This window comes from Aethalodelphis obliquidens, unplaced genomic scaffold (assembly GCF_003676395.1).
Source record: "Aethalodelphis obliquidens isolate GAN/ISIS:26980383/991018 unplaced genomic scaffold, ASM367639v1 scaffold5, whole genome shotgun sequence".
NCBI classification, from domain to species: Eukaryota; Metazoa; Chordata; class Mammalia; order Artiodactyla; family Delphinidae; genus Aethalodelphis; species Aethalodelphis obliquidens.
In genome coordinates this window covers 50,530,829-50,557,763 of record NW_020837949.1, presented here as the reverse complement: position 1 = coordinate 50,557,763, position 26,935 = coordinate 50,530,829, and the positions used below count along the sequence as shown (strand labels likewise).

The 26,935-nt window shown below is 40.2% G+C and overlaps 1 protein-coding gene across 5 annotated transcripts in view; it reads right to left on the bottom strand.

Annotated features, from left to right (window-relative positions):
• The window catches only part of OSBPL3 (oxysterol binding protein like 3), a 206,580-nt gene that overhangs the window by 38,657 nt on the left and 140,988 nt on the right, over positions 1-26,935 (bottom strand). For 2 of the 5 annotated variants that reach the window (XM_027102367.1, XM_027102366.1), the window contains 9 exons: positions 25,179-25,346; positions 24,465-24,588; positions 22,550-22,653; positions 22,253-22,345; positions 21,038-21,194; positions 13,785-13,915; positions 10,343-10,450; positions 4,261-4,395; positions 3,307-3,400 (listed from right to left, as the gene is read on the bottom strand). In XM_027102367.1, the coding sequence (XP_026958168.1) occupies positions 3,307-3,400; positions 4,261-4,395; positions 10,343-10,450; positions 13,785-13,915; positions 21,038-21,194; positions 22,253-22,345; positions 22,550-22,653; positions 24,465-24,588; positions 25,179-25,346 (1,114 nt within the window). The remainder of the gene's footprint in view (positions 1-3,306; positions 3,401-4,260; positions 4,396-10,342; positions 10,451-13,784; positions 13,916-21,037; positions 21,195-22,252; positions 22,346-22,549; positions 22,654-24,464; positions 24,589-25,178; positions 25,347-26,935) is intronic. The other 3 variants (XM_027102370.1, XM_027102368.1, XM_027102371.1) reach the window with 3 other exon arrangements.

The following is a 26,935-nucleotide window of genomic DNA, read 5'->3' as shown; positions in this document are numbered from 1 at the left end:
TTTTCATTTAGTGTTTTCTCCCTATAGCTGACAATGTTTGTATAGTTGAATGTTTTGCTTAATCAGTTAACATAAATATTTTTCCATGTTATTTAAAATTCTTCTAAAACATCATTTTTAATGACTGTAAAACAATTCCATGCTATGGATAAACTATAATTTATTGAATTATTCATCTGTTGTTGGACTTTTAGATTTGTTTCAATGTTTTGCTAAAAAAAAGTAGTGAATATTCCTATTCTTAGATATTTAATTATATCTGATTATTTTCTTAGAATATACAGAAGTGGGAATCATATACTGATTCATATGATCATACTGCTCTTCAGAAAGGCTGTATCAGTTTCCCATTTATCAGCAAGCATGTACCAGTGTCCATGTTCTGAGACCATTCCAGGCTTGTCAGCATTCATTCTGAATTCTTGGCAAATCGTCAGGTGGACAGCGCTATCTCCTTGTTTTAACCTACATTAAAAAAATTCCTAGTGTGGTCTGGAATGCTTTCATGAACATTTCTTCTTTTCTGAATTGTCCGCTTTCCTATTGACATATTAAGACATAATCTTTTGTTTTTGTATTTGTTTTACAAGTTAATCCCCATCTGACATTTATCTTTACATTTGGTCTATGCAGTTTTTTAATGAATGAAACATTTACATCTTAGGTTTTTACACCTATCAATCTTTTCCTTTGTGACAACTTGCATTACCTCATGCTCTGGAATTCTTTTCCCACCCCAACATAGCCTATTTTCAAATGAAATCTTTTGCATGACATCAACATATGAGAAAGTGCTATTTTATTATAGAGCCGATCACTCTGAATAACGAGGTTGCTTCGATGAACAGGAGAATATGAAAGTGAGGTCATACTTTGAAGTCTCATGTTCATCTAAGCAACCAATTAAATTCTGAATTTGTTTTAATTGCTCAACATGGGCAAAAATCAAGTAGATAGCTGCAAATGATGACCGTCTTTAAAAACAGCATTCCATGTAATCTCAAAATACTTTCTTTGATTACACTAAATTTTGAAAGAATACTATACTACTACTACTACTAATGGCTAATACATACCTAGCTTTTACTCTGTGACAGCCTTTCAAGAATTTTACGTATATTATCTCACTTATCCTTTGCAACAACCTCTTGAGATAAACAGAATTATTATCCCCATTTTACAGATGAAGAAACTGAGGCACAGAGAAATTAAGTAACTTGCCCTAGAACACATAACCAGTGAGTGGCAGGGCTGGAGTTAACCGAGGAAATCTGGTCCCTGAATCTATATTCCTAACCACTGAACCTCCACACAGCACCCATCACAGTGACAGATCCTATTATGTGCCTACTGATTTGGGTGGGGGGGGTAAATTAATAGGAAACATTCTAAATACCTACCATTTACTAAGGGCTCAAAGAAATTCTAGTGTGGTAATTTATCAAGACCTGGATAAATCCTATTTCCTTCTGTAGGCAATACTGTGTCCTAAGATGCAAGGTTTATTTCTCCATACAATCTTTTCAGTAGAGTACTGATGTGCAGAAATCTAACCTTCCAAATACTGCCAAAGAAGAAAGCTAGGTTTGCCCCAGTGTTTGTTCAAGCCAAGAAAATGTTGGTCAGTAATCTAGCAAAATGGCTGTGGAATAAGACAGAGAGACAGCCTTCACCTCTTATATGCTTTTCCTGGCTGGTGTCAACTCAGCACAGCTGTGGTCTTAGGTTCGGGGGCAAGTCCTCTGTTCCCGACTTCGACCTCTGAACCTCTATACCTCTGTTCCTCTTGGCCCCCTCCCTAAGGCCTCAAACAGAAGGAGGACTTCAGCATTTGTTCATCTTCTTCATCCACAATGAGAGTTCCCATTTAGTGTGTGTGTGCGTGTGTGTGTGTGTTGTTTGCCAAGGGAATAAGTGATGCCTCCTCATTTCTCTTTCAATTCGCCTCCTTATTTTTCTACGAAAACAAGTAGCGCATGAACGTGCTCCTATATTACTGGTCTTTGCCTTTAAATCACTGGTTCTCAGACTTTCCCACCAAAGGATTAATCTCTCCAAAAACAATTCAAGGAAGATACAAAGCATAATGAGCTTCTGACTTCTAGCAGGTGTGATGCTGAAAGGATATTCTTTCAGAGAACAGTAAATTTACCTACCTGCCTTTTTTGTAGTCCCCCAAAGAGTAGGCTTTTTTTTTTTTTTTTTTTTTTGCGGTACGCGGGCCTCTCACTGTTGTGGCCTCTCCCGCTGCGGAGCACAGGCTCCGGACGCGCAGACTCAGCGACCATGGCTCCTGGGCCCAGCCGCTCTGCAGCATGTGGGATCCTCCCACACCGGGGCACGAACCCGCGTCCCCTGCATCAGCAGGCGGACTCTCAACCACTGCGCCACCAGGGAAGCCCAAGAGTAGGCTTTTTGACATTCAGATAACAACTCATCATCATCGTATTTCACATATGTACTGAGCTGGCAAGCACTGATACATCAAAAAGGAACTGACATGGTCCTTGTCTTCCATGTAGATATAAAAATATGTGGTGTTCTGGCATAGATAAATCTAGAGACCCCAGGCATGCTGAGTACCAAGACTGGGAGTATTTGATGCTGCAGGACTCATATAGAGATCTGTCCAATGGGCAGATTCTTCTTAAGGATAGGTCACCTTCCTAAACAGGCTTCAGTCTGCTTACTGAACTCCTAAATCAGAGCTGTTTGGAGATAGCAGACATTCCAGGTACCCACCACGGTCCCAACTAACATTTCCTGGGCATCATTTTCAGTCTTGGGATCAACCAGTGATAAAGGGACATCTCAGGGTACCTTAAGCCCTTACCCCCACAGGGGGAGCAGTTTGTTAACTCTCAAATGCGTTATCTTGAAGAATCGGAAGCTAAATTACCGCTTAGATCAGACCTTTTACAATGTAAGTGCTATTGAATTCCTAAACTATGAAAACCACTAGAAACCTAAAGGAAAAAAGCTATATTCTAATATGTTTGCAGAGAGAATGTTGAATCAAATAAGGAATATCTGTAGTATTAATTTTTGATATTTATATGATAATTGGTATAACCTTACTTTACAAAATAGAAATTTGCACTAGCCAACAAATGTATTTGAATGAATAAATTTTTCACATGTGAGTGCCATGTCCCACCTAGATTATAAAACTTTGAGGGTGGGGACCATGTCTTAAGTTTCTGATGCAGAACTTGCTAAGTTCTGCTTGCAGCAGGTACCCTATGCATGCTTACTAGTATTCTGTAAAGATCCAAACACTCAGAGATCAAACAATTTAAGTCTTACCCAAAGTCTGTCTCTCATTATCTAAATCATTACTGAGATTATCTAAGGAAAGGTTGTCACTTATGTCACTGACATATGAATCATCTTCAGACATCTATGGGAAAGAAGAAATAATATACATTAGAGTAGACAAGCCAGATTTCATAAAGCCTTTACTTCAAATGATCAAATATTTTAGACCACACATTATAAACCTATAGAAATGATTTTGGATGCTGTTTTCATAAAGGCCCACACACCAGTCTGCCTAGGGGATGCTCACAGAAAATATGTTATTAAAATTCTTATACATTCTTGATTCATTCTCACAAGGAAAACACATGTAAACCCCAGATTTTAGTTATTATAAAAATTCTTATTAATTCTGACTGCTTTTTCAGAATTTGTTAGCGTTTGACTAGAAAGAGTTACAAATTGTCTTTTAACTATCTGTGAATGAAAGTATCTTCTATGGAAATGAATAGATAAAAAATATTAGAACTTCTATACCGAAGGGGTAAAATGATCAGTACTCACACTCAGAACATAATTATAAATTAATTATAACAACCATATTATAATAACGATAATAACCATAATTATATTATAAATTACTATAGACCAAATTCAATGAGGAGAAAATATACAAGGTGCTAACTTCTGACCCTGTAGTGGAAATAATACATTATCAAACAGCTAATAGTCAAAATCACTAACCTACAATTGAAAAGAGGTATAACAAATCAACTAACAGAAACCAGGATGTGCCCAACACCTACTTTCATAATTTTTGTTCCCGAAGATCTTGTATCTGTTTATGCTTTTTGAGGTATGAGTTATAAGAAGATCCTCAGAATGTAATGACAAAAAGGAGCCATTGAGTTTAGTGTTTCTAAACATGGGTATTTACTGAACGGGTATTGAACGGCAGCAAAAGAGATTTTGGAGGCACCTAACTGAAAACAGTGGTCAAACCTCATTTTCTGAAGAGCTTGGAGACAACAGAACTTCCTGTGCATCAAAAAACTCTGAAAGAGAGTCAGTGATGGAGAGCCTGCTTTCGTTGGAAAGCTGATGGACCAGAGTTCGATTGTCATCTCTGGAGTTTTCCTATTTGAAACACAAAACCGAAAATGCATATATTTAGAAACAGTCTCAAGAGAAGCAAAATAAACAACTGATTTTGCTGCACAATACACACGGTCACAGGCCCAGGCAAACAGGCGGCTCAAAACAGAGGGCAGGTTCAAAGTTGAGGAGAAGCAAACCTCACACAAAACACGGTGAAAAGCCTAGGTCTCCCGCAAATGGGCACCTTGTTTACAGGCACTATCACAGCTCAGGCACACACAACAAACCTCAAAGCAAAAAAAAGACTGTGCAGGTCAGTTTTTATTCCACTTAAGACGGGAAAAATTCCAACACTCTCTGAATCATATCCTCTTATTCTCTACCACTGCAGGATGTTTCTTTTCATCCTAAAATTTCCTCTGAATTGTACTCAATGCATGTCCTTGCATGGCTGGTTCAGAGCAACACAGCTTTCTTCTGCCTCAATTCTCTCGCAGAGGCCAGTGTGCTGCTCATGAGGCGTCCCTTGACAAATAAACAGAGTGTTTCGGTCCAGAAGTGCCCCTGGTGGTAGATCATTCATTATTCATGGATGAATGAGATAAATTCTCTTTGTCTGTCTCTCTCCAACCACACTGGCTGCAAGGGAAGGAAGTCCCCAATCCCCTTCCCACCCTCTCTGCAAACAACACAATAGAATATAGGGATTTTCTCCTCTTGCTGGCCCTCCATCCCTTGAGTCACTGAGTCTGGACTTTTCCTCTGGAAAGGACCTAAATACTTTGGGAATATCTTTTGTATGTTATTTGCAAGTGAAAATGCAATTTAACTCAAGAAATTGAGCAACTGCATTGTGCCTGTCATGGCGGGATACGATGACGAATAAGACAAGGTTTTTGGCCCGAGTAAGCGGTGTAGAGGACGCATCCAACACACATGAGCCCAAGACTATGGAACAGAAAGCGCTACAGAAGCGGACAGGAAGGAGAGGTTGATTCTATTAGGGGGACTTTGGTTGGGGAGGGCTTCACAGAAGAGGTGATGCCTAACTAGACCTTGAGGAATGAGAACATACTGAGGACGACATGATTTGATTCCTTTGAATCAGAGAAGACTGTCACCTGAACTTCCTGACAGCTCACATTTCTCACGGGGCTGATAAAGGAGCTGCTTATATATCCTTATGTATTGGATAAATGAGTCGCAGAATAATTTGGGAAACAAAAGTTAACGCATATTATATCTTTCCCAGAAGTTTTATGAGTTCAGGACACACTCCTCAGCCTCATAAAATGGAGATGCTCTAACAGGAGGGCCCCAGCAGACGTTCATAATTAATAAAGGTCAAATGGTCTCTTTATGGAATGTTTACTTCAGGAACACATTTAAATGTGTATCCCTTTCTCTTCTAGACAAGGTATTCATTGAAAGATCCTACCCATTTTAATATCCCTACAGCCTTTTGAAAAGCAGGCTTCTTCTCCATGCTAACGAACAAGATCACTTAGGATCTATAAATAAGCATCACATCTGTCACCTTTAAAGGAAAGGTCTCTCTCCTCAAAAGAGGAGACATGGTAATGAATAACTGAGCTCCCTTAATGTTCACTGAAACAACAGAACAGTCCTGTGTCTTTGCTGTGTCACTGCCACATAAGACTCTAATGATTTATTTACTTGTTCTCCTCATTAATTTATTAATAGTCACTCTGGCTCTTTCTGTATTTCTTCTTCCTAGGCTGATGGGTCAGGAGGATTTCTTGCCTGATCAACAGTGAAAATAGCACGCCTGGCCCCAGCCCTTTCTGCTGTTCCATTACTCCAGCAACTTCCTATTGATAGTCACCGAAAACTCAACAGGACTGCAGGAGCCTCCAGCCCTCAGCCCAGTGTCCTGCACAGCCCAGGACCTCATGTATTAAAATATTAATCTAGTCAGTTCAATTTAATCATATCCCCTCAAGTTTGTAAGGTATAAGTGGTTGTTTATCTTTTTTTACATTACAAAAAGATAGAGAAAAAGGAGGGAAGGGAACACGCATAATCCCATCACACTAAATCAACCACTATAGGCATTTTGATACATTTCTCTCCAATCCTTCTTATACATATAGCTTTGCTTTGTTTTGAAATAGTTGTCATCTATCTATCTAATTTTATAAATTTCCTCCAAACAACATTGCTCCATAACTTCAGTGACATGGACATATATACACATAAATACACATATTTACCAAATGTAAAATAGATAGCTAGTACGAAGCAGCCACAAAGGACAGGGAGATCAGCTTTGTGACCACCTAGAGGGGTGGGATAGGGAGGGTGGGAGGGAGACGCAAGAGGGAAGAGATATGGGGATATATGTATATGTATAGCTGATTCACTTTGTTATAAAGCAGAAACTAACACACCATTGCAAAGCAGTTATACTCCAGTAAAGATGTTTAAAAAAAAAAAATTAAATTAACACTTGTTCTGAGGATAAAGGTAGTACGTGCTCAAAATAGAAAATACAGAAAGATGTAAATAACATAAATATCACTTAAAATCCATCACCCAGATGTGGCCCCTATTAACCTGTCAGTGTATTTTTTGTATTAAAATATTTGTATATAGATTTTTTTTTAGTTTGAAAAACTGGGATCACACTGTACTTAGTCTTTATTTAGTCTGCCACATTCACTTAACATTATATTGTGAACTTCTCCCTAGGCTGCTAAAATTTCTCTGAGACAATGAACTTTACTTGATAGATTTACTATATATGTGTGTCACAGAGTAACCATGTCATTTATTGGAAATTAAGGGTGTTTCCAAATTTGTAAAGATGGTGAACACATTTGCAAATGTGTCTTGCTCGTATGTCATTATTTCTTATAATCAGTTCTCAGAAGTAATTATTAAAAATGTTTAAGGCAGGGCTTCCCTGGTGGCTCAGTGATTGAGAGTCCGCCTGCCGATGCAGGGGACACGGGTTCGTGCCCCGGTCCGGGAATATCCCACATGCCGCGGAGCGGCTGCACTCGTGAGCCATGGCCACTGAGTCTGTGCGTCCTAAGCCTGTGCTCTGCAACGGGAGAGGCCACAACAGTGAGAGGCCCGCGTACCGCAAAAAAAAAAAAAAAAAAAAAAAAATCCAAATCTAGTCAACATTTCTTTTGTAATTTTTTCTATTGCTTCCACATTTAGGAAGTCCTCCCTACTCTAGCCATTTGTTAAACATTTAAATCAATATTTTTCAGTTTGAATTTCATTCATTAGTGATTCATTTTAGTGTGCAATGGAAAGATTTATTTATTTATTTTTTAATTTTTTGGCTGCGTTGGGTCTTTGTTGCTGCCCATGGGCTTTCTCTAGTTGCAGCGAGCGGGGTCTACTCTTCGTTGAGGTGCGTGGGCCTCTCATTGCGGTGGCTTCTGTTGCTGTGGAGCACGGGCTCTAGGCACGCAGGCTTCAGTAGTCGTGGCACGCAGGCTCAGTAGTTGTGGCTCACAGGCTCTAGAGCACAGGCTCAGTAGTTGTGGAGCACGGGCTTAGTTGCTTCGTAGCATGTGGGATCTTCCCGGATCTGGGCTTTAGTTTCCTTGTCTCTAAAATGAAACTACCGTCACCTACCTCATAGAGCTGTGGTTAGGATTTTGTGAGACAATGCATTTAAGTGCACATGGAATACAGCAAACGAGCAATTAAAAGAATCAAAAGTCTTGTTTTAGAGTTTTCTTTCAAGTTCTTGCTTGTTTGGTCTCTTAAATGGACTTTAGATTTAGTAGGATATTATCCCGAAAGTCACTTGGCCTTTCATTTGGAGTCTAAAATAACATAAAATAATCTAAGCACTCATACTTCATAATAGTAAATGTTCAGATTCAGAAATTTAAAATAGAAGGACTTGATAGGATATGAGAGTAACTTTTGATAGGAGGGGAGATTTTAGAATCCAGGTAGATTTTAGAACACCAAAGATGGGTAATTTGTGCAGCTAAAAGGTAACAGAAGGGAAGCAAAGAAAGTAAGAGGGCCTAAAAACAGAGCACCCTGGGCTGACCCCAGTGTGGGAACTGTCATTCCCACAGTGTTTGAGAAGCCTGTGAGCTACCCAAGGAAAGGACATTGGAGTCAAGCTTTCAGGCTCTGGGGCAGCCATTTCCACTCACTCTCTTATTTCCTGATGACTTATTTCCTGATGACTTTTCCCATACTGGGAAAGTCAGCCTTTCCTTTTCACACTCTGTGAAAAGCAGGATAAAACACGGAAAACAGAAAATCACTGAAAGAGGAACCAGATCAGTGAGACAAGCAAATCATCAATTCAAGACATGAGCAGGCTGTTTTGGAAGCTGTGAGCTTGAGGGATGTTATCACTCCTCTTCAAAGACAATGTACAGCATTTAAGCCTTCAGGTGCATTACTTGTGAGATCAATTTAAAAGCATGCATTTTAAAAGACCTGTGATTTTGGTTTCCTTTCCCAAATGTAAATAGCCCCAAGGGTACGTACGCATTGACTATAAATTTACAGAACCATAAATGAAGGGTCAACTTGCCATTTATCTATTTAATGGCTTGTTAAATAAACTAATGTAATTAGGTGATCATTTCAAAGGTAAGTGCTGCCTGGAAGCGGGCACCAAACCCCACAGAACGCCATTGCGTTTGGCAGCAAGCCACCCTGAGTGACGGCTGGCCTCAGTGACTGAGCCCTGATACAGCAAACCTGTATCACCAGATTCAGAGACAGCCCTCCTGGTAAGCATGTTTCTTTGCCCAGGCCTGAAATGAAGGCCCCTTTAGGTAATGTTTAGGTGCTCAGTCTTGCAGGGGATTCAGTTTGGGTCTGGGCTAAAGGATAGATGTATATGTACAACTGATTCACTTTGCTGTACACCTGAAACTAACACAACATTGTAAATCAACTCTAATAAAAATTTAAAAAATAAATAAGGTGATTGAAAAGATCTCTTGGGGGCAGGGAAGATGCAGAATTTCATGGTCAACCACTGACATGTATCTCAGAAGTAATAAGAGGTCCTCCAGCCCTGCGGAGAGAGGGTACCACCCTCATCAGAAAAGGGTCCCATCAGCTCAGGACACAGCCTGTGCTTCACATGAAGGTGGATGCCTGGGCCTTTCAGTCTGATTGATTCCAGCATCTAATCTTCCCGTCGCCTGACACAACAACTTTCCAAGGAGTAAAGGAATTGTATCAGGCTTTTGTTTTCTTTGAGGACAGAAAAAGGAGGACGACGAATTAAGATTAAACATTAGAAACTCCTTTAAAAAATCTACAATGCCCACCTCTTGTACCTGACCTTCCTTTTTTTTTTTTTTTAATGCACTCACTCTAATACATTTGTTAATGAAAAATTTAGCACAATTGAGGCAGGCATATAAACGTAAGAGATTACTAAAAACAATTTTGACCTTCATTACCCTTTTCTACTGATTTTTTCAAGTAATCCACTTGTATTTTTCTGAACTTTCTCATTTTAAACACAGTCAAAGAATATTTTGGATAAACATCCCAAGTCTTGAGAACAGACATTTTTAACATACTATGAACTGACCAAGACACTCAACTGTAATAATTCTCCCCCTCTGAGGGTAATCACAGGAAAGGGAGAAGGAAACAGCCACATAGAAATAGGCCAGTGGTTCTCAGAGAGGGAGCAAAAGAAGCTGGCTGGGAACTGGGATGCTATAGGTTGGAGAAAGTGAGGGTTTTTTCAGAAGTAACAGGAGAAAACATTTGTCTCTGCACAGTCCCCACTCCAGTAATATCAAGAGAAAAGAGTGATCCTTAGGAGGAAAAGGGGGTAAAGAAGTACAAAGGGAGGAAGAGTTCCAGGGGGAAAAAGCAGTTTAGAAATGCAGCTAGCAGCATACTTTCAAGGAAGCCTTGGAATCCTCAGCTGCCCGTGGTGAGGGAAGCACAACTCCCAGGGGCAGCAGGGAGGCCTGCGGGGACAAGGCGCGGCGACATTACCCACCTCTGCCAGACGATCACCCGACTTGGCAGCAACTGGGCGGTCGAGGAGCAGAGACTCAGCATGGATTCTGCATAAGCGTTCTTTAAGATCTGTGTTTTGTGCTAGGGCCTGGAACACGTTAAAAATAGTGGGGCTCCGTTAATAAATGGATGTTTCAGAAAAGCACAGCAGCGGGCCCAGTGTGGCGGAGCCCTCGGGGGCACTTCCTCGACTATTTTTCTTGAATGTTATCCAACAGGATACCCCTGAGATGCCTGGCAGATACAAGATATTAAACACTGGAAACGGAGGTCCTTCTCGAATCTCATTTCCAGGGATGGAAGTAGGGTTAGTAAGGCTTTCCTTTCGGTGGAGAAGGAAATCACAAACACCTACAGCTTTTATTACTCGAGGTTTCTCGGCCCCTCCTCCTTCCGAGCTGCCTTTAGACTCTGACTACCTCCCTCTAAAGATCCCAAGCTTCTCTCTCTCATCTTCAATAAAAATGCTGCTCTTACCCCTTACGATTGGACATATTTTAATGTTATTTAATAATCACACTAGTTGAATTGGATCTTAGGAAGTGTGCTGAGAAGATTTTGTGGAGGATTAATTTTACTGTTTTACAATATAGGTATTCATTGCTTTATATTCATTCTTCATGACTAAGATAGTTTATTAAAAAAAAAAAAAAAGCTTACTTACCTGGGTAAGGGCTAAGGACCAGGGCCCTGGGAAGGGGGCTGTGAGATGTGAGCTCATGTCAGCCCACCCAGATCTCTTATTTCTCCCTGGACAGGCGTGATTCCCTAGCCCATCCTCCCAACTAGGAGAGTAAAGGAAGGTGTTTCTTTCATGCTGGTATCCCCTGTGACCAACTGTTCTCCAGATGATCTGTTTTTAGAAAGGGACAACTTCATCTGATTCACCCACACACACTCCCACAGTCAGCTCCCCAGGTGCTTGTACACAGATCCATCCTGTCTGTCTGTCTTCCTGACTCTCTTCTGAGAAGCTCAGAGCCTTTCCCATTCATCAGGGCCCTCAGGGTCTAGCTGCTGAGAGCATAGAATGATGTCTATATTTACCCACTGCCTGGATCTCAAACAAGAATTTTGGCTTTATTTTTTAGTACTCACAGATGGAAAGGGTTATCGGGAAATCCTCAAGGGTCATTTAGGAAACACCGAGTAAATGTTTCTTAAATCACACAACTACATCTAATAACCTCTACCGGCACTCACTTTGGCCAATATGTTGCTGGCGTCTTAGTGTAAGTGGCTAGAATCTATACCACTGGCTAGAATTCTCCATATGGTCTGAAAAATGTGCTATTTTAGTAGCTTCTCTTTCCTTTGTAAGCCACAGGCAGAAGAAAGAAAAACACAAAGATTGCACATAGAGCACAAACATATTCATTCTGATAGCCCTGAGATAACTCTAAAATTCTTATTTTTAAAAAACAAGTCTTGAATTTAATCAGGAATCCAAGACAAAAAGGAAAGGATCATTCTGTTTTATCTTAAGTTTCCAAAATCCTTACCATGGGTGAGGGAGAACTCCTTAGAGAAGGTAGTGACTCTGGACTAGGATACCATGGCCAGGTGGGTCTCATGGCCTCTACCAGACCAGCAGATTAACAAAATGAGGCCAGACCTCCACAGGACGAGGGCAGGGGACAGGAAGACGACAGTGAAAAGGACTTTGGGGAGCCCATCAGAGGTACCTTCTAAGTGCACTAAAGGCCACCCTACTGGGAACAATAAGAAATGCTTTTACATCTAAAAAATAAACTTAAAAAAAGAAAAAGAAAAAAACCACCCTGCTTCCCTCAAACCAAAGCAGCACCCAGTGTGTGGCTGGCTGTCCATTACAATCCAAAAGGGGCGTTTCTATCTCTGGGTCTACAACATTAAGACTCTAAACATGGAGTAAATCTATGTTATTTTTTATTTCATTCAAAGATAACCTACTGGAAATATTCAACTGAGCGAATATTCCTTAAGTATCTTACAATGACAGTATGTACCACTGGTAATGTATTTACCATTAACGTTACACCAAAAGCATTGCTTTACTTTTCTCAGTAATATGATGAGTAGAAAACATGGGTGGGTATTTTCTAGTTCTCTCACTGCCTGAATTGGCTTCTGAAAACAAAATCCTAAAATTCACCTCCCCTACCTGACCCTACATAGAAAGTTCAGTATTGCTTCAGATGGTGATTTCACATGTGTGCACGCACTCTCCCCCTTTTCACAATAAGTGTTCCACATACAAGCAAAGAGTAGGAGCAAATAAGTATGTTCTTTTAAAAGTTCTCCAGATTTTTTATAGATACAGAGATAATAGCCAGACATTGTCAGCTATTCAAAACAGAGTTCTAGGATACTGCACTTCAATGGAGTCCAGCTCTTCTGAGGAGTAAACTGGAATCGATGAAAAAAAAGGAGAGAGAGTGAATGACAGGACGGCTTACTGAAAAACATCTGGGGCTTGGCAGTGATTTTTTCTGTTGTTATGAAGGCACAATGATTGCCTGACACTCCTTATGACATCTCTTTGTGCCCATGGGGGGAGCAGGTGGGAGCTGAACGTTTGTACTATCAAATCAAATCACTTTTTTGTCTTTGAAAGAGACGTGGTATAAACAGGTAGATAGGATCAATGCTGGGCAGCAGAGAAGAGTGTGAATTCAAAATTTCACTCTGTTGCCTGTACCTGTCAATTTGGAAAGTCAATCTAAGCTTGTGAAGTCTTAGGTATGGAAATCTGCAGACTGTCAGACTTTGTAAGCATTAACAAACAAATGTCAAGACAACCATATAACGAGAGCTTCCCTAGTGGCACAGTGGGTAAGAATCCACCTGCCAATGCAGGGGAGACGGGCTCAAGCCCTGGTCGGGGAAGATCCCACATGCCGCAGAGCAACTAAGCCCTGTGCCACAACTGCTGGGCCTATGCTCTAGAGCCCGCAAGCCACAATTACTGAAGCCCGTGCGCCTAGAGCCCGTGCTCCGCAACAAGAGAAGCCACCGCAATGGGAAGCCCGCGCACCGCAACGAAGAGTAGCCCCCGCTCGCCGCAACTGGAGAGAAGCCCGCGCAGCAACAAAGACCCAACGCAGCCAAAAATAAATAAACTTAAAATAAAAACATATAACGAAAGCTTTACAGAAACAGAAAACTCAAGATAAATAGGAGGAAACCAAACAGAGTATCTAATGCTCAGTGAAATACTAGCTACTAAGATTTCGAGTAGGCTCAGCTTTGGTGTTGAGAACAAGCAGATCTGATGAAAGGTTAGAATGTAATTTGGATAATGTGTTTGGTTTTCTCATGAATTTTCAACACAACCTTGGAAATCATGAATTTTCAACATAACCATGGCAATGGAAAATATAAAATGTTCATGAGCCTGGACACACTGTCAGCCATTTCCATGACACAGACGTGTAACTTACAGATGACAGGGCGTGCTTCAGACCAAGGACCTGGGCAGAGGGGGAGACAGAGACATCCTGCTCCATCAGCTGCTTCAGTTTCTCTCTCTCCGTTGATATGGTGTTAAAAGCTGACCTTAAAGTGAAGTAGACTATAAAGATATAATCATTATAAAAAGGAATAAAAGAGTCATAATTAAAAACAAGATATAGAGAGATGTATTTCTTATAAAAGAACTTAGAAAAGTAACAGCCACGAATACTTTGCGTCCAGCAAATGTGCACCTAATTGACTTTAAAAAATACATCTGAAATGTAATACCAAGAGTGAACCCTAATGTAAACCATGGACTCAGGGTGATAATGATGTTTCAATGTAGGTTTATTGATGGTTAACAAATGGACCACTCTGGTGGGATGCTGATAGCGGGGGAGGTTATGTATATATGTATGGGGGAGCGGGTATGGGAACACTCTACTTCTTGTTCAATTTGCTATGAACCCAAAACTACTCTAAAGAATAAGATCTATTAAAAATTTGAAAATCACACATATTTGTCAATTCCGAAGTCCCTATCCACTATAAAATGCCATGATTTTATGAGCTGTCACCAAGATATTTTGACACTTGAAAGGACTATACTTCTCAATTATCAACATTTAGTTTTGTTTGTATCTCCAAAGACTGGAAATGTTTGAAAACAGAACTTATTGGTTGTCAGAAGGAAAATGGTAACGATGCAGAGGAGAAACTAGACAGCACCTTAACTAGGTGTCCAAAATTAATCACTAGTGAGAGTCAGATGGACTTCGTGTACCTTGGGACTTTGTGTGATACCCTTAAAAAGACACACTATTGTTTTTGTTGTACACAAGGCAGAGATAGGCCATCTGAATCTGCTCAGGAGGAAACATCAGACAACCCCAAAATGAGGACCATCCTATTTTTTCAAATTGGCCTGTATTCTTCAAAAGTGTCAGTTTCATCAGAGAGAAAGACAGACTCAGGAACTGCTCCTAATTATAGGAGACTAAAGAGGCATGATAACTAAATGCACTCTATGACCACAGACTAGAGCCTGTACTGAAGGGGAAAAGAGCTATTAAGGGATGTTATTTGGATATTGACAACATTTGAATATGGAAGGCAGAATAGGTAAAAGTACTGTTTCAATGCTAAAATTCCTGGATTTCATAACTAAACTGTGGTTAAGTAACGGAATACCCCTATTCTTAGGAAATATACATATAGCATAAAGGCATAAAAAAAGACATGATGTTTGATTCCTATTTTCACATGGATGAGAAAAAATAAATGCACACACATCTGCATATGTGTGTGTGTGTGTGTGTGTGTATATATATATGTCTCTGTGTGTGTGTGTAGAAAGAGATAAATGCAGCACAATATTAAAAATGGTGAATTTGGATAAAAGAGTTCTTTGTATTATTCTTGCAACTTGTCTATAAGTTTAAAATTATTTCCAAAAAGGTGTTACCTACCCTCTTCCTTGTTAGTCCTTCCAGCTGCCTGACCCAGAATTCCCCACCTCTCAACGTGGCATTCCACAATTGGTTCACTTTAGTGAGCGTTCAGGTACAATGAGAGCTCAGTGTTATTAGGCACTCAGATGCCTGAACTGAAGTTTTAAAAACCGTTATTAGGTACAGCAAAAAGTTCACCAAGTTTTGATCACATAATGTACAAGTTACCTCCTAGGGAAAAGGCAATTGTCATCCGAATTGATCATGGAAATCACGTGTGAATATTTCCAATCTCCTTTATTCTATTTTGTTTTAGAAAGGCAGGAAGAAGGAAGAGGCTGAGACATACTTCTACTCCAATGGCCTGGCATAAGACTGAACTGCCTGGTGCTGCACTTTTTGAGGTACTGTTATTCCAGAGTGGCCGATTCAGTATCACAGAAACTAAATATGCATGACTGAATTACTCCCTTCATTCCACAGCCACGCAGACAACTGAACCTCTCTCGATAGGCTGTCCCTAAATTGTCTGAGGTTGTGGTGTTAAGCCATAGACTTAGAGCATCTTCACAAAATCACAGGACAAATAAGCAATTTGTTTAAATGCACACACAAATTATGGTGCTTCTGTTGACAGAAGACAGGGGTCAAGGGTCAATAGGTACTGAATTTTCTAATAGTGTCTATGGAACATGCTTAGCTCTTTGATTTAAACAATTCAGTTGAGCACAATAACAGGCAGCACAACAGAGCCACCAATAGTGTGAGTTCCCACATCAGCCCTGGGTTCTTCCCAGCTCCATCACTTACTCACTGCAGGACTTCGGACAGGTATATTATGCACCTGGACCCCAGTTTCCTCACTTGTAAATAGGGATAATAATAGCACTTACTTCATAAGATCATTATGGGGATTAAATCAGATAATGTAGGTAAAGCACTTAACCCAATGCATCGCATATAATAATAAATGCTACTGCAATAATAATAGTGGTGGTGATGAAAGAAACATACGAGGCTGAAAGTGGTGATGGCTGCAGTCTTTTGAAATATGGGCAGCAGTTTTAGGATACTTGAGTCTCTTGCTGGAACATCATTTTATAAATAAATGCACAGGGTAGAAGTTCTATGAATGAGAGATTGACCAGAATCTACGGAGCAGTAGAAGCAGTGGAAGCTCTCACCCAGAAAGCAACAAGCCCTGCAGTTAACTCACTCACTGCATCTTAGGTACTTTTAGATAGGCACCCCTACCCCTTGCAACTCCACAGGATACCCATGCCCATCTGAGTGGGTCCCTGGGGGAACACCTCGTCACTGTCATTTTTGGGTAAGTTTACTTAGTATCTTACTACAATTCTTTTCTTAATTGAGGTATAACTGACATACAACATTATACTGGTTTCAGGTATACAACATAATGATTCAATACTTGTATACATTTGGAAGTGAACACCACAATAAGTATAGTTAACATCTGCCACTTTACACAGTTACAAAAAAATTTTTTTTCATTGTCATGTTTATTGCTCTAAATTAAACAGACATGGCACTCAGCTGGCTGTCACTTTACCAAATCAATTCCCTTGGCTTTCAGATGGCCTGCAGTAAAACAAGGCATTCAACCAAACTAGAAGATTACTATTACTATTTGTAAATGAAGATTTCTCTCACTGCAAAGATTTTCCACAGGTTGCAGGAGATGTATCCCTAAAACCTCACTTTTTTCCCTTCCAAGGCAGAATGTGAATATCCACTTCTATCTGGAGTACCCTGACCCCAGTCCTACACTAGTCCTTGCTTTCCCATCCTAAATCTGCTCATCAAATATGGTAATTTTTGCTTGTATTACTAATACAACACTCTCTCACAAAATCTCCTTGTAACAAGAAGCAGCAGCATGATTTCTGTTCAGTGGAAAACAATTAATCATAGAAGATAATTACAGAATTTGAGAGGCCAAAGAGTCAGGACAACTACTTTAAGACATTTAACAAATGAGGCAGCTGAGGCCCAGAGAAGTTAATCAATGAGGTGAAAGTCCCACAGCTAGTCATAACAGAGGTGGCCTAGTTGAATGCAAGTTTTCTGACTTAGCTTGTATAGAGGGTTAGCTCCAAAAAGGCTTATTATTTACAATGTTTGCTGACATATGTTTCCAGGAACTTTAGTTCCAGAGCGATAATAGCTGACAGCAGTTTGGGGAAGAGGGAGGAGATTTTCCCTAACAACGTTGAAAATTTGAAAATCATTAAGTTAAACAAAGCTAACAGGCTTCTCTGCTGCAGGACTTCTCTTGGGCCTTTAATATTTACTGCTTCTTGTGTAAATGCAAAGCAGACTATAGTCAGCAGTGTTTTCCAGACATTTTAAATCATGGAATTCTTCTGTTTTTTAAAGTGTTATATGGGCAAAGTGTTCCATGAAATACATTTTGGGATATGTAAAAGCTAATATACGTAAGGCAAATTACTTATGACTTTTAGACTTTAGTACATTTTGTTCTCTGTTTGCTTATATATATGTCAACATAGACACAAAGCCAGACACATGAACCAATGAGAATTAGTTCAATGATACACCATAAAAATCAAATTTATAGTCTAATATATACAACAAAGACTTTTTAGGATGGGTGTATATTAGTTGCCTACCATTTGATCCAACTTCTATGAGACAGGGAGAATTCAGATGCATTTAACAAGCTGAAAAAAAGTAGGTAATATAAGACTATTTACAACAACAATGGAATTCTTGCCTTGAGCTCAGCTGCTCTGAAGTCATGGTCAACAGATTAGTGATGCAGGTAAGAAAGTACAGTAAAAATTGTCTAACAAAATCAGGCTTACAAAGGAAGAAAAGACAAGATGCTTCAAAAGTTTGAATGGAAGTGAGAAAGCAGGCAAGGTCACAGGACACAGGGAGAACCTGAGAACTGTCTTCATTTCATGAGGCCTCTGAATTACAGCCTCTGTAGAAGGGACTCCCCGAGATCTTTCAGTCTCTGCAAGTATGCTCTAAAACCACAGGAATGAAACAAAGCTTGCTGGGCTCCCTGTGGAATTCACTGTTCGCAAGCCCGTGGGGCGTGGGCTATAGTTGAATAGGTGTTCCTGGACTTTTCTCGGAGCACAAACCTTGACCTAGTCTAGGTATGTGGCAGCCCTGCAGCCAGCTGCTTTTCACAAAGCCCAAAAGACAGAACAGCTGGCTGAGGCCCATTATAAACCTTGCACAATGTCAGGCCCTCTGCAGGAGGACAGGGTCAGGGGATCAACTCAATAGAGCAAACTCTGTCCTTCTGAGGAAGCAGCTTCTTCAAGGCAGGTAAAATCAGGATAGCTCCCTTCCGCAGGGAGGCACTATCTTCTCATTTTTAAAGAGACAGTGCATATTATTAAAAAGTAATGGCACTGTATAGGAATTTCCTCCCACAAAACCTAAAATGAAACAACCTAATTACAAGTGGTCCTTTAATACTAGAGAACCATACTGGGGTGTGTGAAGATCTTTAAAGGGGTGGGGCAGGTAATTCTTCCCATTTTACAGATAAGTTGTACTGCCAAACATGGACAAGGTTCTAATGGTCACTTGGACAAGAGTTTGAGGTAGGAATCTGTAAAGAGCATAAAATAGTTTCCTCATAACCAACGTGTTTTATTTTAAGTTTGCAGGGTAAGGGAAAAGAGCCAAAGGAATCAGTGATGTAAAGGAAGAAAAATACAGGGTGATGAGAGAAAAGCAAAATAGGAAACATCTTCTCTCCTCCCACTTCAAGTACTGCCCTTCCATTTAAAAAATTTTAACTCATCTTCTCCTTTAAAAAGTGATAAATCTATGATAATTTTTTTTAAAAAGCAGAATAAGTACTCCCAGTCTCCATCACTAAAATGCTGGTATGTATCCTCTCAGACTTTTTTAATATGCCTATATATGCCAGATTTATATAGTTTATTTTTTCCAAAAAAAAAATGGGATCATACCTTATATTTTTTGCTCAATATGTTGTGTCAATCTTCCAATACCTATAAAAATAAAAATAACCCTGGCTACCCCATCTGTGAAGGCAGTGAGACACCAGGTGAGGAGCACAGACTCTGGGGTCAGGCAGGTTAGAATTCAAGTCTCAGGTTGGCTACTTTCTACCATGGGACCCTCACGAAGTTCTTTGGCTTCTCTAAGCCTCAGGTTTCTTACGTGTGCACAGATAAGAGGTTACAGTCATACACACTCTGCGGGTTGCTGCTAGAATTCAATGAAATACTGCATGTTAAGTGCTTAGTAGCAAATACCTGACATGACACTGTGTTCGATATAAGGTAGATATTATTATTGTAGCTGTTGAGTATTCTAGTATATGATTACATTGCATTTTAAAAATCCAATCCCTCTACTGTCAGGCATTTAGGTTATTTCTAATTTTTTTTTAAACTTTCTATTGTGAAATTTTTATAGACTCACAGGAAGTTACAAGAACAGTACAGAGAACCCCTGGGTGCCCTACATCCAGTTTCCCATGGTGGTAACATCTTACATAACTTTGGTACAACATCAGACCTGGGAAATTAACATTGGTATAACCTACAGCTCTTATTCAGATTTCACCGGTTTGACAGGCTCTCACTTGTGAATATGTGTACACGTATGATGGTCAATGCAATTTTATTGTATGTCTAGATTCGGGGACCCACCACTAGAATCAGGATATAGAGCTTTCCATCACTACCAGGATTCCTCTTACTACCCCTTCATAATCATACTTGCCCTCCTCCTTGTCCCTGACCCCTGGCAGCCACTAATCATTTCTCCATCTCTATGCTTGTATCATTACAAAAGTGTTATTAATAAGTTCAATCATACACTATGACACCTTTTGAGATTGGCTATTTTAGGTCAACATGATGCCCTTGAGATCCCCTCCACTGTGGCGTGTATCCACAGTTCATTCCTTTTTATTGCTGAGTAGTGTTCCACTGCATGGATGTACCACCTTTTGTTTAACCATTCATCTGCTGAAGGACATTTGGGTTGTTCCAGTCTTTGGCTGATACAAATAAACCTGCTCTGAACAGTTGTGTATAGGATTTTGTGTGGACTTAAGTTTACATTTCTCTGGGATAAATGCCCAGGAATGTGAATGTTGGGTTGTATGGTAAGTACATGTTTGGTTTTATATAAAACTGCCGAACACTTGTCCAGAGTGGCTGTACCATCTTGCATTGCCACCAGCAATGGATGAGAGATCCAGTTTCTCTGGATCCTTACCAGCTGTCAGGTTTTTTTTCTAAATTTAGCTGTTCTATTAGGTGCATGGTAATGTCTCACCATGCTTTTGATTTGCATTTTCCTAATGATGGTGAAAATCTATTTCTAATTTCTGATATGATAAATACTGCTATGATGGATATCTTTGGATAATTTTAAAATTAATTCCTATGAATGAATTCTTCAAAGTGGAATTGCTGGATAGGCAGACTTTTTTAAAACTTGAAACATGATGTCACATGCCCTCCAGAAGTACCAATTTACACTCTCATCAGCAGCATAGAAATTGCTCAGCCTTTAAAGTATACTTAAGGCTCTCACCTTCCCCCCTACAGAGTTAAAAAGAAACTTCTTGCCAATACACTCTGTACTACCAGGGAAATAAAATAAAAATTAGATTGCCTGAAATCCTAATAGAGCAGAAAACAAACCAACTAAGATTCCCCTCTCCAAGGACATCCCACATTCAGATGAACATTTAACATTTTCATCAAACACATTAGGAAGAAAGAAAACTCATTTACCTTTATGGGCAATATGACACAGATCTTCTTGCATCTTAGAAAACTCTGATGAGGTTTCAGAGCCATCGGAATAATTTTTGTCTTCTCCAAAATCTAGTGTTGACAAATTAGGATTGGAGGAATGCAGTCTTACTGGGCCAGAAAAAGTTTTGGGGACCTGAAGTGACACCAAAGGGAGATATTTCTTTTTAGATACGAATTGCTTAGAATATTTACTTGTTTCTAGGACTGGAAAGTACTAAGAACATTCTGTAGAAAAGTCTTTCTATTGAGTGATAACTTATAGGAAAAGACTTGTCACAGAAACTTTCACTGGCTTCTTGCAAAATAAAAATGGGTGAGAAATCACATTTTCCTTTGGAGGTGATCACAGCATTAAAGCTACAGGTTGAAAATGACAGCTAAAGCAGCCAGGCTGTTTCTCGTTTAAATTCATTTCCTTCCTCCTGGCAATAATCACCCAGGATCTAGGTTGCTAATAGTTAATGGGGTAGATTTAAAAATGTTTTCTTTACTTGCACCTGGTGCTTCTTACGAAACAAACCTCCTTCTCACATGTTTATATACAAATCACTCTTTGCTTTCAAAGTATTTAAGTTCAACCCATAAAGTGCTTTGAACCAGAGTTATTAATATATAAGAGTATAACAGTTTCTGTAAGTTTCTGATTTATTTTGACCCTGACAATGCTGCAATTTAATATGCAATGGCTGAGCTGCAAATCGTGGCTTCTGGCTTAGCCGCGCATTGGGAAAAGTCAGCGGCTAGCGTTATGCAGTGAACTTCTGATGGGGGATTGGAAGGTTGGAGACAAGAGGCAAGAGAAAGTCTGTACAGTGTCCTGCTCCCAGAGGCTCCAGCCAGTGGGCTCAGAGGGATGATGAATCCACTGAGTTGCAGCAGAAGAGGTGAGTCAGAGCACACGACCACAGCAGCCACAAATCAAGGCACACACCGAAGCAGGGAAGAGAGCAGGCAGGCTAAGCATTAAAGAAGGGGAAACCAAAACCCTTTACCCAATATTCATTACATGCTTATTCTAGTATTCAGAAAATCTTCTTCCAGAAAATCTAAGTGACTGAATTCCTCTCTCTGCACAGGGTATTTGAGAGAATAACTACAGAATATTCACTTGTCTATTCTTCTCTTTGAGTCCAAGGAGTCCCCAGCATATGTCCATGAGGAAACCAGCCTGGGGAGGGAAGCAAGGGTTACCTGCAGCGTTCCTTTAGCGTCTTTGCCAACAGCTCTGGACCGCCATCTCCTATGTGACCTTTTTTCCTTTTTGGGACTTTCAAAAGATCCACCCTTTGTTTCAAAACAGGAAAGAGAGCACAAACAGTAAGGTCTACCAAACCCATAGGGAAAGACACACACCAAAGAGACCACCTCCATCCCCTTGAATCTGGCTGAAGCAACCAACAAGACAACTTCCCTGTTAGTGTGAAAGGCTGGGAGGAGAGAGGAAAGCGCAAGAGTGCCAGAATGAAACAGAAGCGGGATCTGGCTAACCTGGATGACATTGATAGCCGGAGCCGAATATGTCCGATGCAGGACGTCCATACTTTGCAGAAGCTGGCTCATCTCCACCAGGCAGTCATGACAGTTTGCCAGTTCTGTAGGAGAAAAGCAAGAGGAGGAGTCAAACACCCTTATCTTGCATTCCAGCTTCCCTCTGCTAGTGCCAGCTACTTTTCTCATTTATCTCTATTTGCTTTTACATCTCATAAGGATAGGAAACTTCACTTCCCTTCTTACAGGAGAGACAGTAGACCATTGTGGTTAAGGGCATACCTCTGGAGGACCACGCTGCCGCAGTTTGAATGTACTTTACGAACTGTGAATCTTGGGCAAATAACATAACTTCTCTGTGTCTCAGTTTCCTCATCTGGAAACCGGGGGTAATTATATACCTATCTCACAGGATAGTTGAGTTAAAAATGAGTTGATAAATGCAGAGTACATTTAGAGTACCCAGCATATGGTAAGCACTAAATAAATCAGTCTTCATCATCATCATCATCATCATCATCACCGTCACCATCATCATCACCAGCACCATCACTGTTACTTCTAATCTTTCAGGAACAGGCTGTCACTACCCGATTCTAAGGACCCAACACAAGTTAAATGAATGAAATTAAAATGAAGGGTGTATTGGTCTCTGAGGATAACGTTGTGAATCATGGACCTGCAAGAGGACCATGATGGTCCTCCACAGATTGACCTACGAGCATCCTCAGTCCAGTTCCTGGGTCACTAACTCAAAAGCTAGTCCTCAATGTGCTGTTCACTGGATGAAGGTGGCTGTTTCTCCTGAGAAATCAAGGTCCAAAAGCTTAAAGACTGCGGCTCTCAAACTTTGGTATCATCAGAATCACCTGGAGAACTTGTTCAATCAGATTGCTGGGCTCCACCCCCCAGTTTCTGATTCAGTCTCTCTGAGTTGAAGCTGAGAATTCGTATTTCTAATAGGTTCCCAGGCCAGGCCAATGCTGCTGGTCCAGGGAAAACACTTCAGGGAGTACTGTCCCAAAATGTCACTCAGTGAAGCTCACATTTATTGGGAGGGCAACACTTATATGGCTCCAGGTGTGATAAGATCTGCATTCAACAGGCAAAAATGCAATTTTCAGGCATCTTTCTCTGATAGTGGTTCTCAATTGTGGCTACACTTTAAAAATCAACTGGTGAAATTTTTAAAATCACCTACGTCCAAGTCCCATCCCCAGGCAATTACATTAGAACACCCCCAATCCCACTGGTGACTTTTTTTTTTTAGTTCCTTGAGTGATTCTTAGCTAATTAAGGTTGAGAACACAGAGCTTCCATACGGTAAGCGTTCTCAACCCTGGCTCCTTATCAGGATCACTTGAGGAACTGCAGGAAAACTAGCGATGCCAGGGCCCCATCCCACACTAATTTAAAAAGATTCTTTGGGACAGGGGCCTGGGCATGCGTATCCTGCATTTTAAAAGCTCTCTTGGCGATTCTAACGTGCAGCCAGGGTAGAGAACACCCGTTTGGTGGGGATCTCCATTTGGTTCACCCACTCGCCTCTGGAACAGTGATTTAAATTCTTGGATGTGCATCAGATGCATTTTTGGCGCTTAAAAAAATATAGCGAACTGTGCAGACCCCATCCCTGGATTCTGTGGTTTAGTAGGCCATATGGAAATCAGGCATCAGTGCTTAAAGAACAGAAAAGGAAACTTGTCTCCATGCACACCCAGGGGAAGACATAAAACTCTAAAGGAAAGTGCTTGTTGTTGATCACGAGTGCAGACTTCATAAGCAAAATATGACAGGGAATGTAGACCAGTGAAGGGGGAGGATACAAATGCATCTGGGGTCTGAATACCAAACCAGTGTAATCTAAGAGCAGAGGTTTTGACAGAAAGAAACAGAGGTTTCGAGTCACTCTTACCTTTAGAGCATTTTTCCATGTCCTCTGAAGACTGTAACCATAATGGAACTCGAGTCTCACCACCACAAGAAAATGATAAATTGCTTCCGGTTTGAAACGAATTCTGCTTTGATATACCGCTATGCTGTTCCACAGATGACAAAAGCACATTATAAATGAAAACAGAGCTCGGTGGGAACACTTTAGGGTAAAGGATAATAAAGTGGGCTTGTAGCTAATGGAAGCCATCTGCCCATAATAAGGAAGAAGCTTCTAGCAAAGCACTCCCCTGGAGACCCTGAGACCGCCAGCTATTAACCGCGTGGCCATACCATGCTACGGGCCCCTGATTTCTCTTCCTATCAAATGATAACCACACTGAAATAATGACACAAATGTTGGGAAAGATTTTGCAATTCTGTATGACTATAAGTGCACCTCTTGTATGTTACAAGCAGAAAGCCAACTGAAGTCAAACTGGTCAAGAGAAAGCTGGAGCTTTCAGGGATATTAAATCCCTCCGTACATGCTGTTCTCCAGTTACACTCTCGGCATTAATAGATGCCCTTCTGGCCCTCGTTCTGACTGAGTGGACACACAGACTAATGAAATCCCAGCTCAAGCTTACCCTGCTCCTCCCCACAAACCCTTCATTCCTCAGACACGGCCCCCGAGAGCAGACTCCTCCCCACACAAAGCCACCTTCCTTCAGATTCATTATCGGCAAATCATTACCTTCCTACTGGAAATGGTGTCCAAGACCTCAGAACCAGAGTCTGTGACAGCAGATCCTGGGAAAAAGTGATTAACTTCATGTGGAAACATGGCGATTTCATTCTGACGATATATTCTGTGGTGGCGAAGTTTGGATACCCACTCATCGAAGACTTCCTCTGACTTTACCTAGATTATGTTGGGTTGAAAGGAGACGAGAATGTCAGTCACTCTAAGGAACAATTAGTCATCACATTGAGGTCACTCCTAGCACTTCTTCATGCTGTCATGTGTAGAAATGTGGAAATACCAGTTTACTGACTTCATTTACGTAGTCTATAGAACAAGCTGGAGAAGGAGATGGAGAGCAAAAATGGTCTTCATAAACTCTACATTTAGGCATTCTATGAAAGACTCCAATTGTTATGTTATTATTAGGAAATATTAAAGAACAAATAAGCTGAAATTTACATTTATCCATCTCTTAAAGTGGTTCCAAGTTCTCTTGTCCCAGTTTCTACTAACCATACTAAAAATATTAGCACCATTTTTAAAAAAAACTCTTTTATAATTCAGACTTTTCAGACCAATCTTCTCTGAACTGGAATGAATTAATAAATTCTTCCTAAAATATTTAATCTTGTTAATCTTCTCTGACAAAGAATATGGTGCTGAGGAATATATGTTAATGAATGTGAAGGTTACTTAAAAGAACATTTCTCCCACTCTTAGAAAACAAAAATCTGATAAAGTTTTATCAGTGATTTCCAGGATTTTTCAAACACACATACACAAACTTTTAGCCATTCTCTCCAGGAGTGACTATCAATGTATAATTTCTATGAAGAGTAATGTTTGTATCTAGTAACTTTTATTATAAAGTATTTCAAATGTGCATAAAAGTACTAAAAAGAATATAATAAGCACCTATGCACCATAGATATTTCTTAATAGTCAATATTTGTGTGTGCATGATGGTGTATTAATGCTTTCAAAACGAAAAATGATAGATATCTATATACGAGAACACAGAGACTCATGAAGTGGTAATTTAAAAGACCTCAAAAGGATGTATGGTAGGTTAACTTCCAAGAAGAAAAATCCAGGTCAATTCAGTTAAAATCTTTACTAATGCTGCTACTGAGAGCAAGGATGTGGAAATAAACGTCAGCAACATCCTTCACGTAGGAAGTGTTCGGTCGGCGTTTATGTTTGCTATGTTGATTAGAAGTACACACAAGACTTAAACCCCTCCAGGTGCTATTGGATGTGTCGTTTACAAGTAGAAGCAACACAAACAGACTCACATCTATTTGTCTCCTTTAAATTATGTTCTTGAAATGTACTTCATTTCCCAGATGTTGTTAACTGACTGCCCAGGACAGTCAAATATGTACTATTCCCCAAGCCTAAGCCCCTATGCCTGTGGCTGTAGGTAATTGCGTACAGCAGGAATTCTCACCCTCGGCACATCGACAGGGTGGGCTGGAGACGTCTTTGCCGTGGGGGCAATCAAGCCCATGTATGTGCTAAGCATGTATTTGCCCAAGTACTACGATGTGCTATGGGGAGGACAGGGACACATTAAAATGGGGAGTTCATAATCTCATGCTTTTATTTTCCCAAAGCACAGCCCCCACTCCCAATATTCCAAGTAATTTGTCCAAGTAAGAAGACTCTTAACATTTTCTCAATTAATTTCTAACACTCGGGTACCACCTAATAGTTATATATAATACATAAACATATTGAGCTTACTGTGGGTCAGGCATTACATC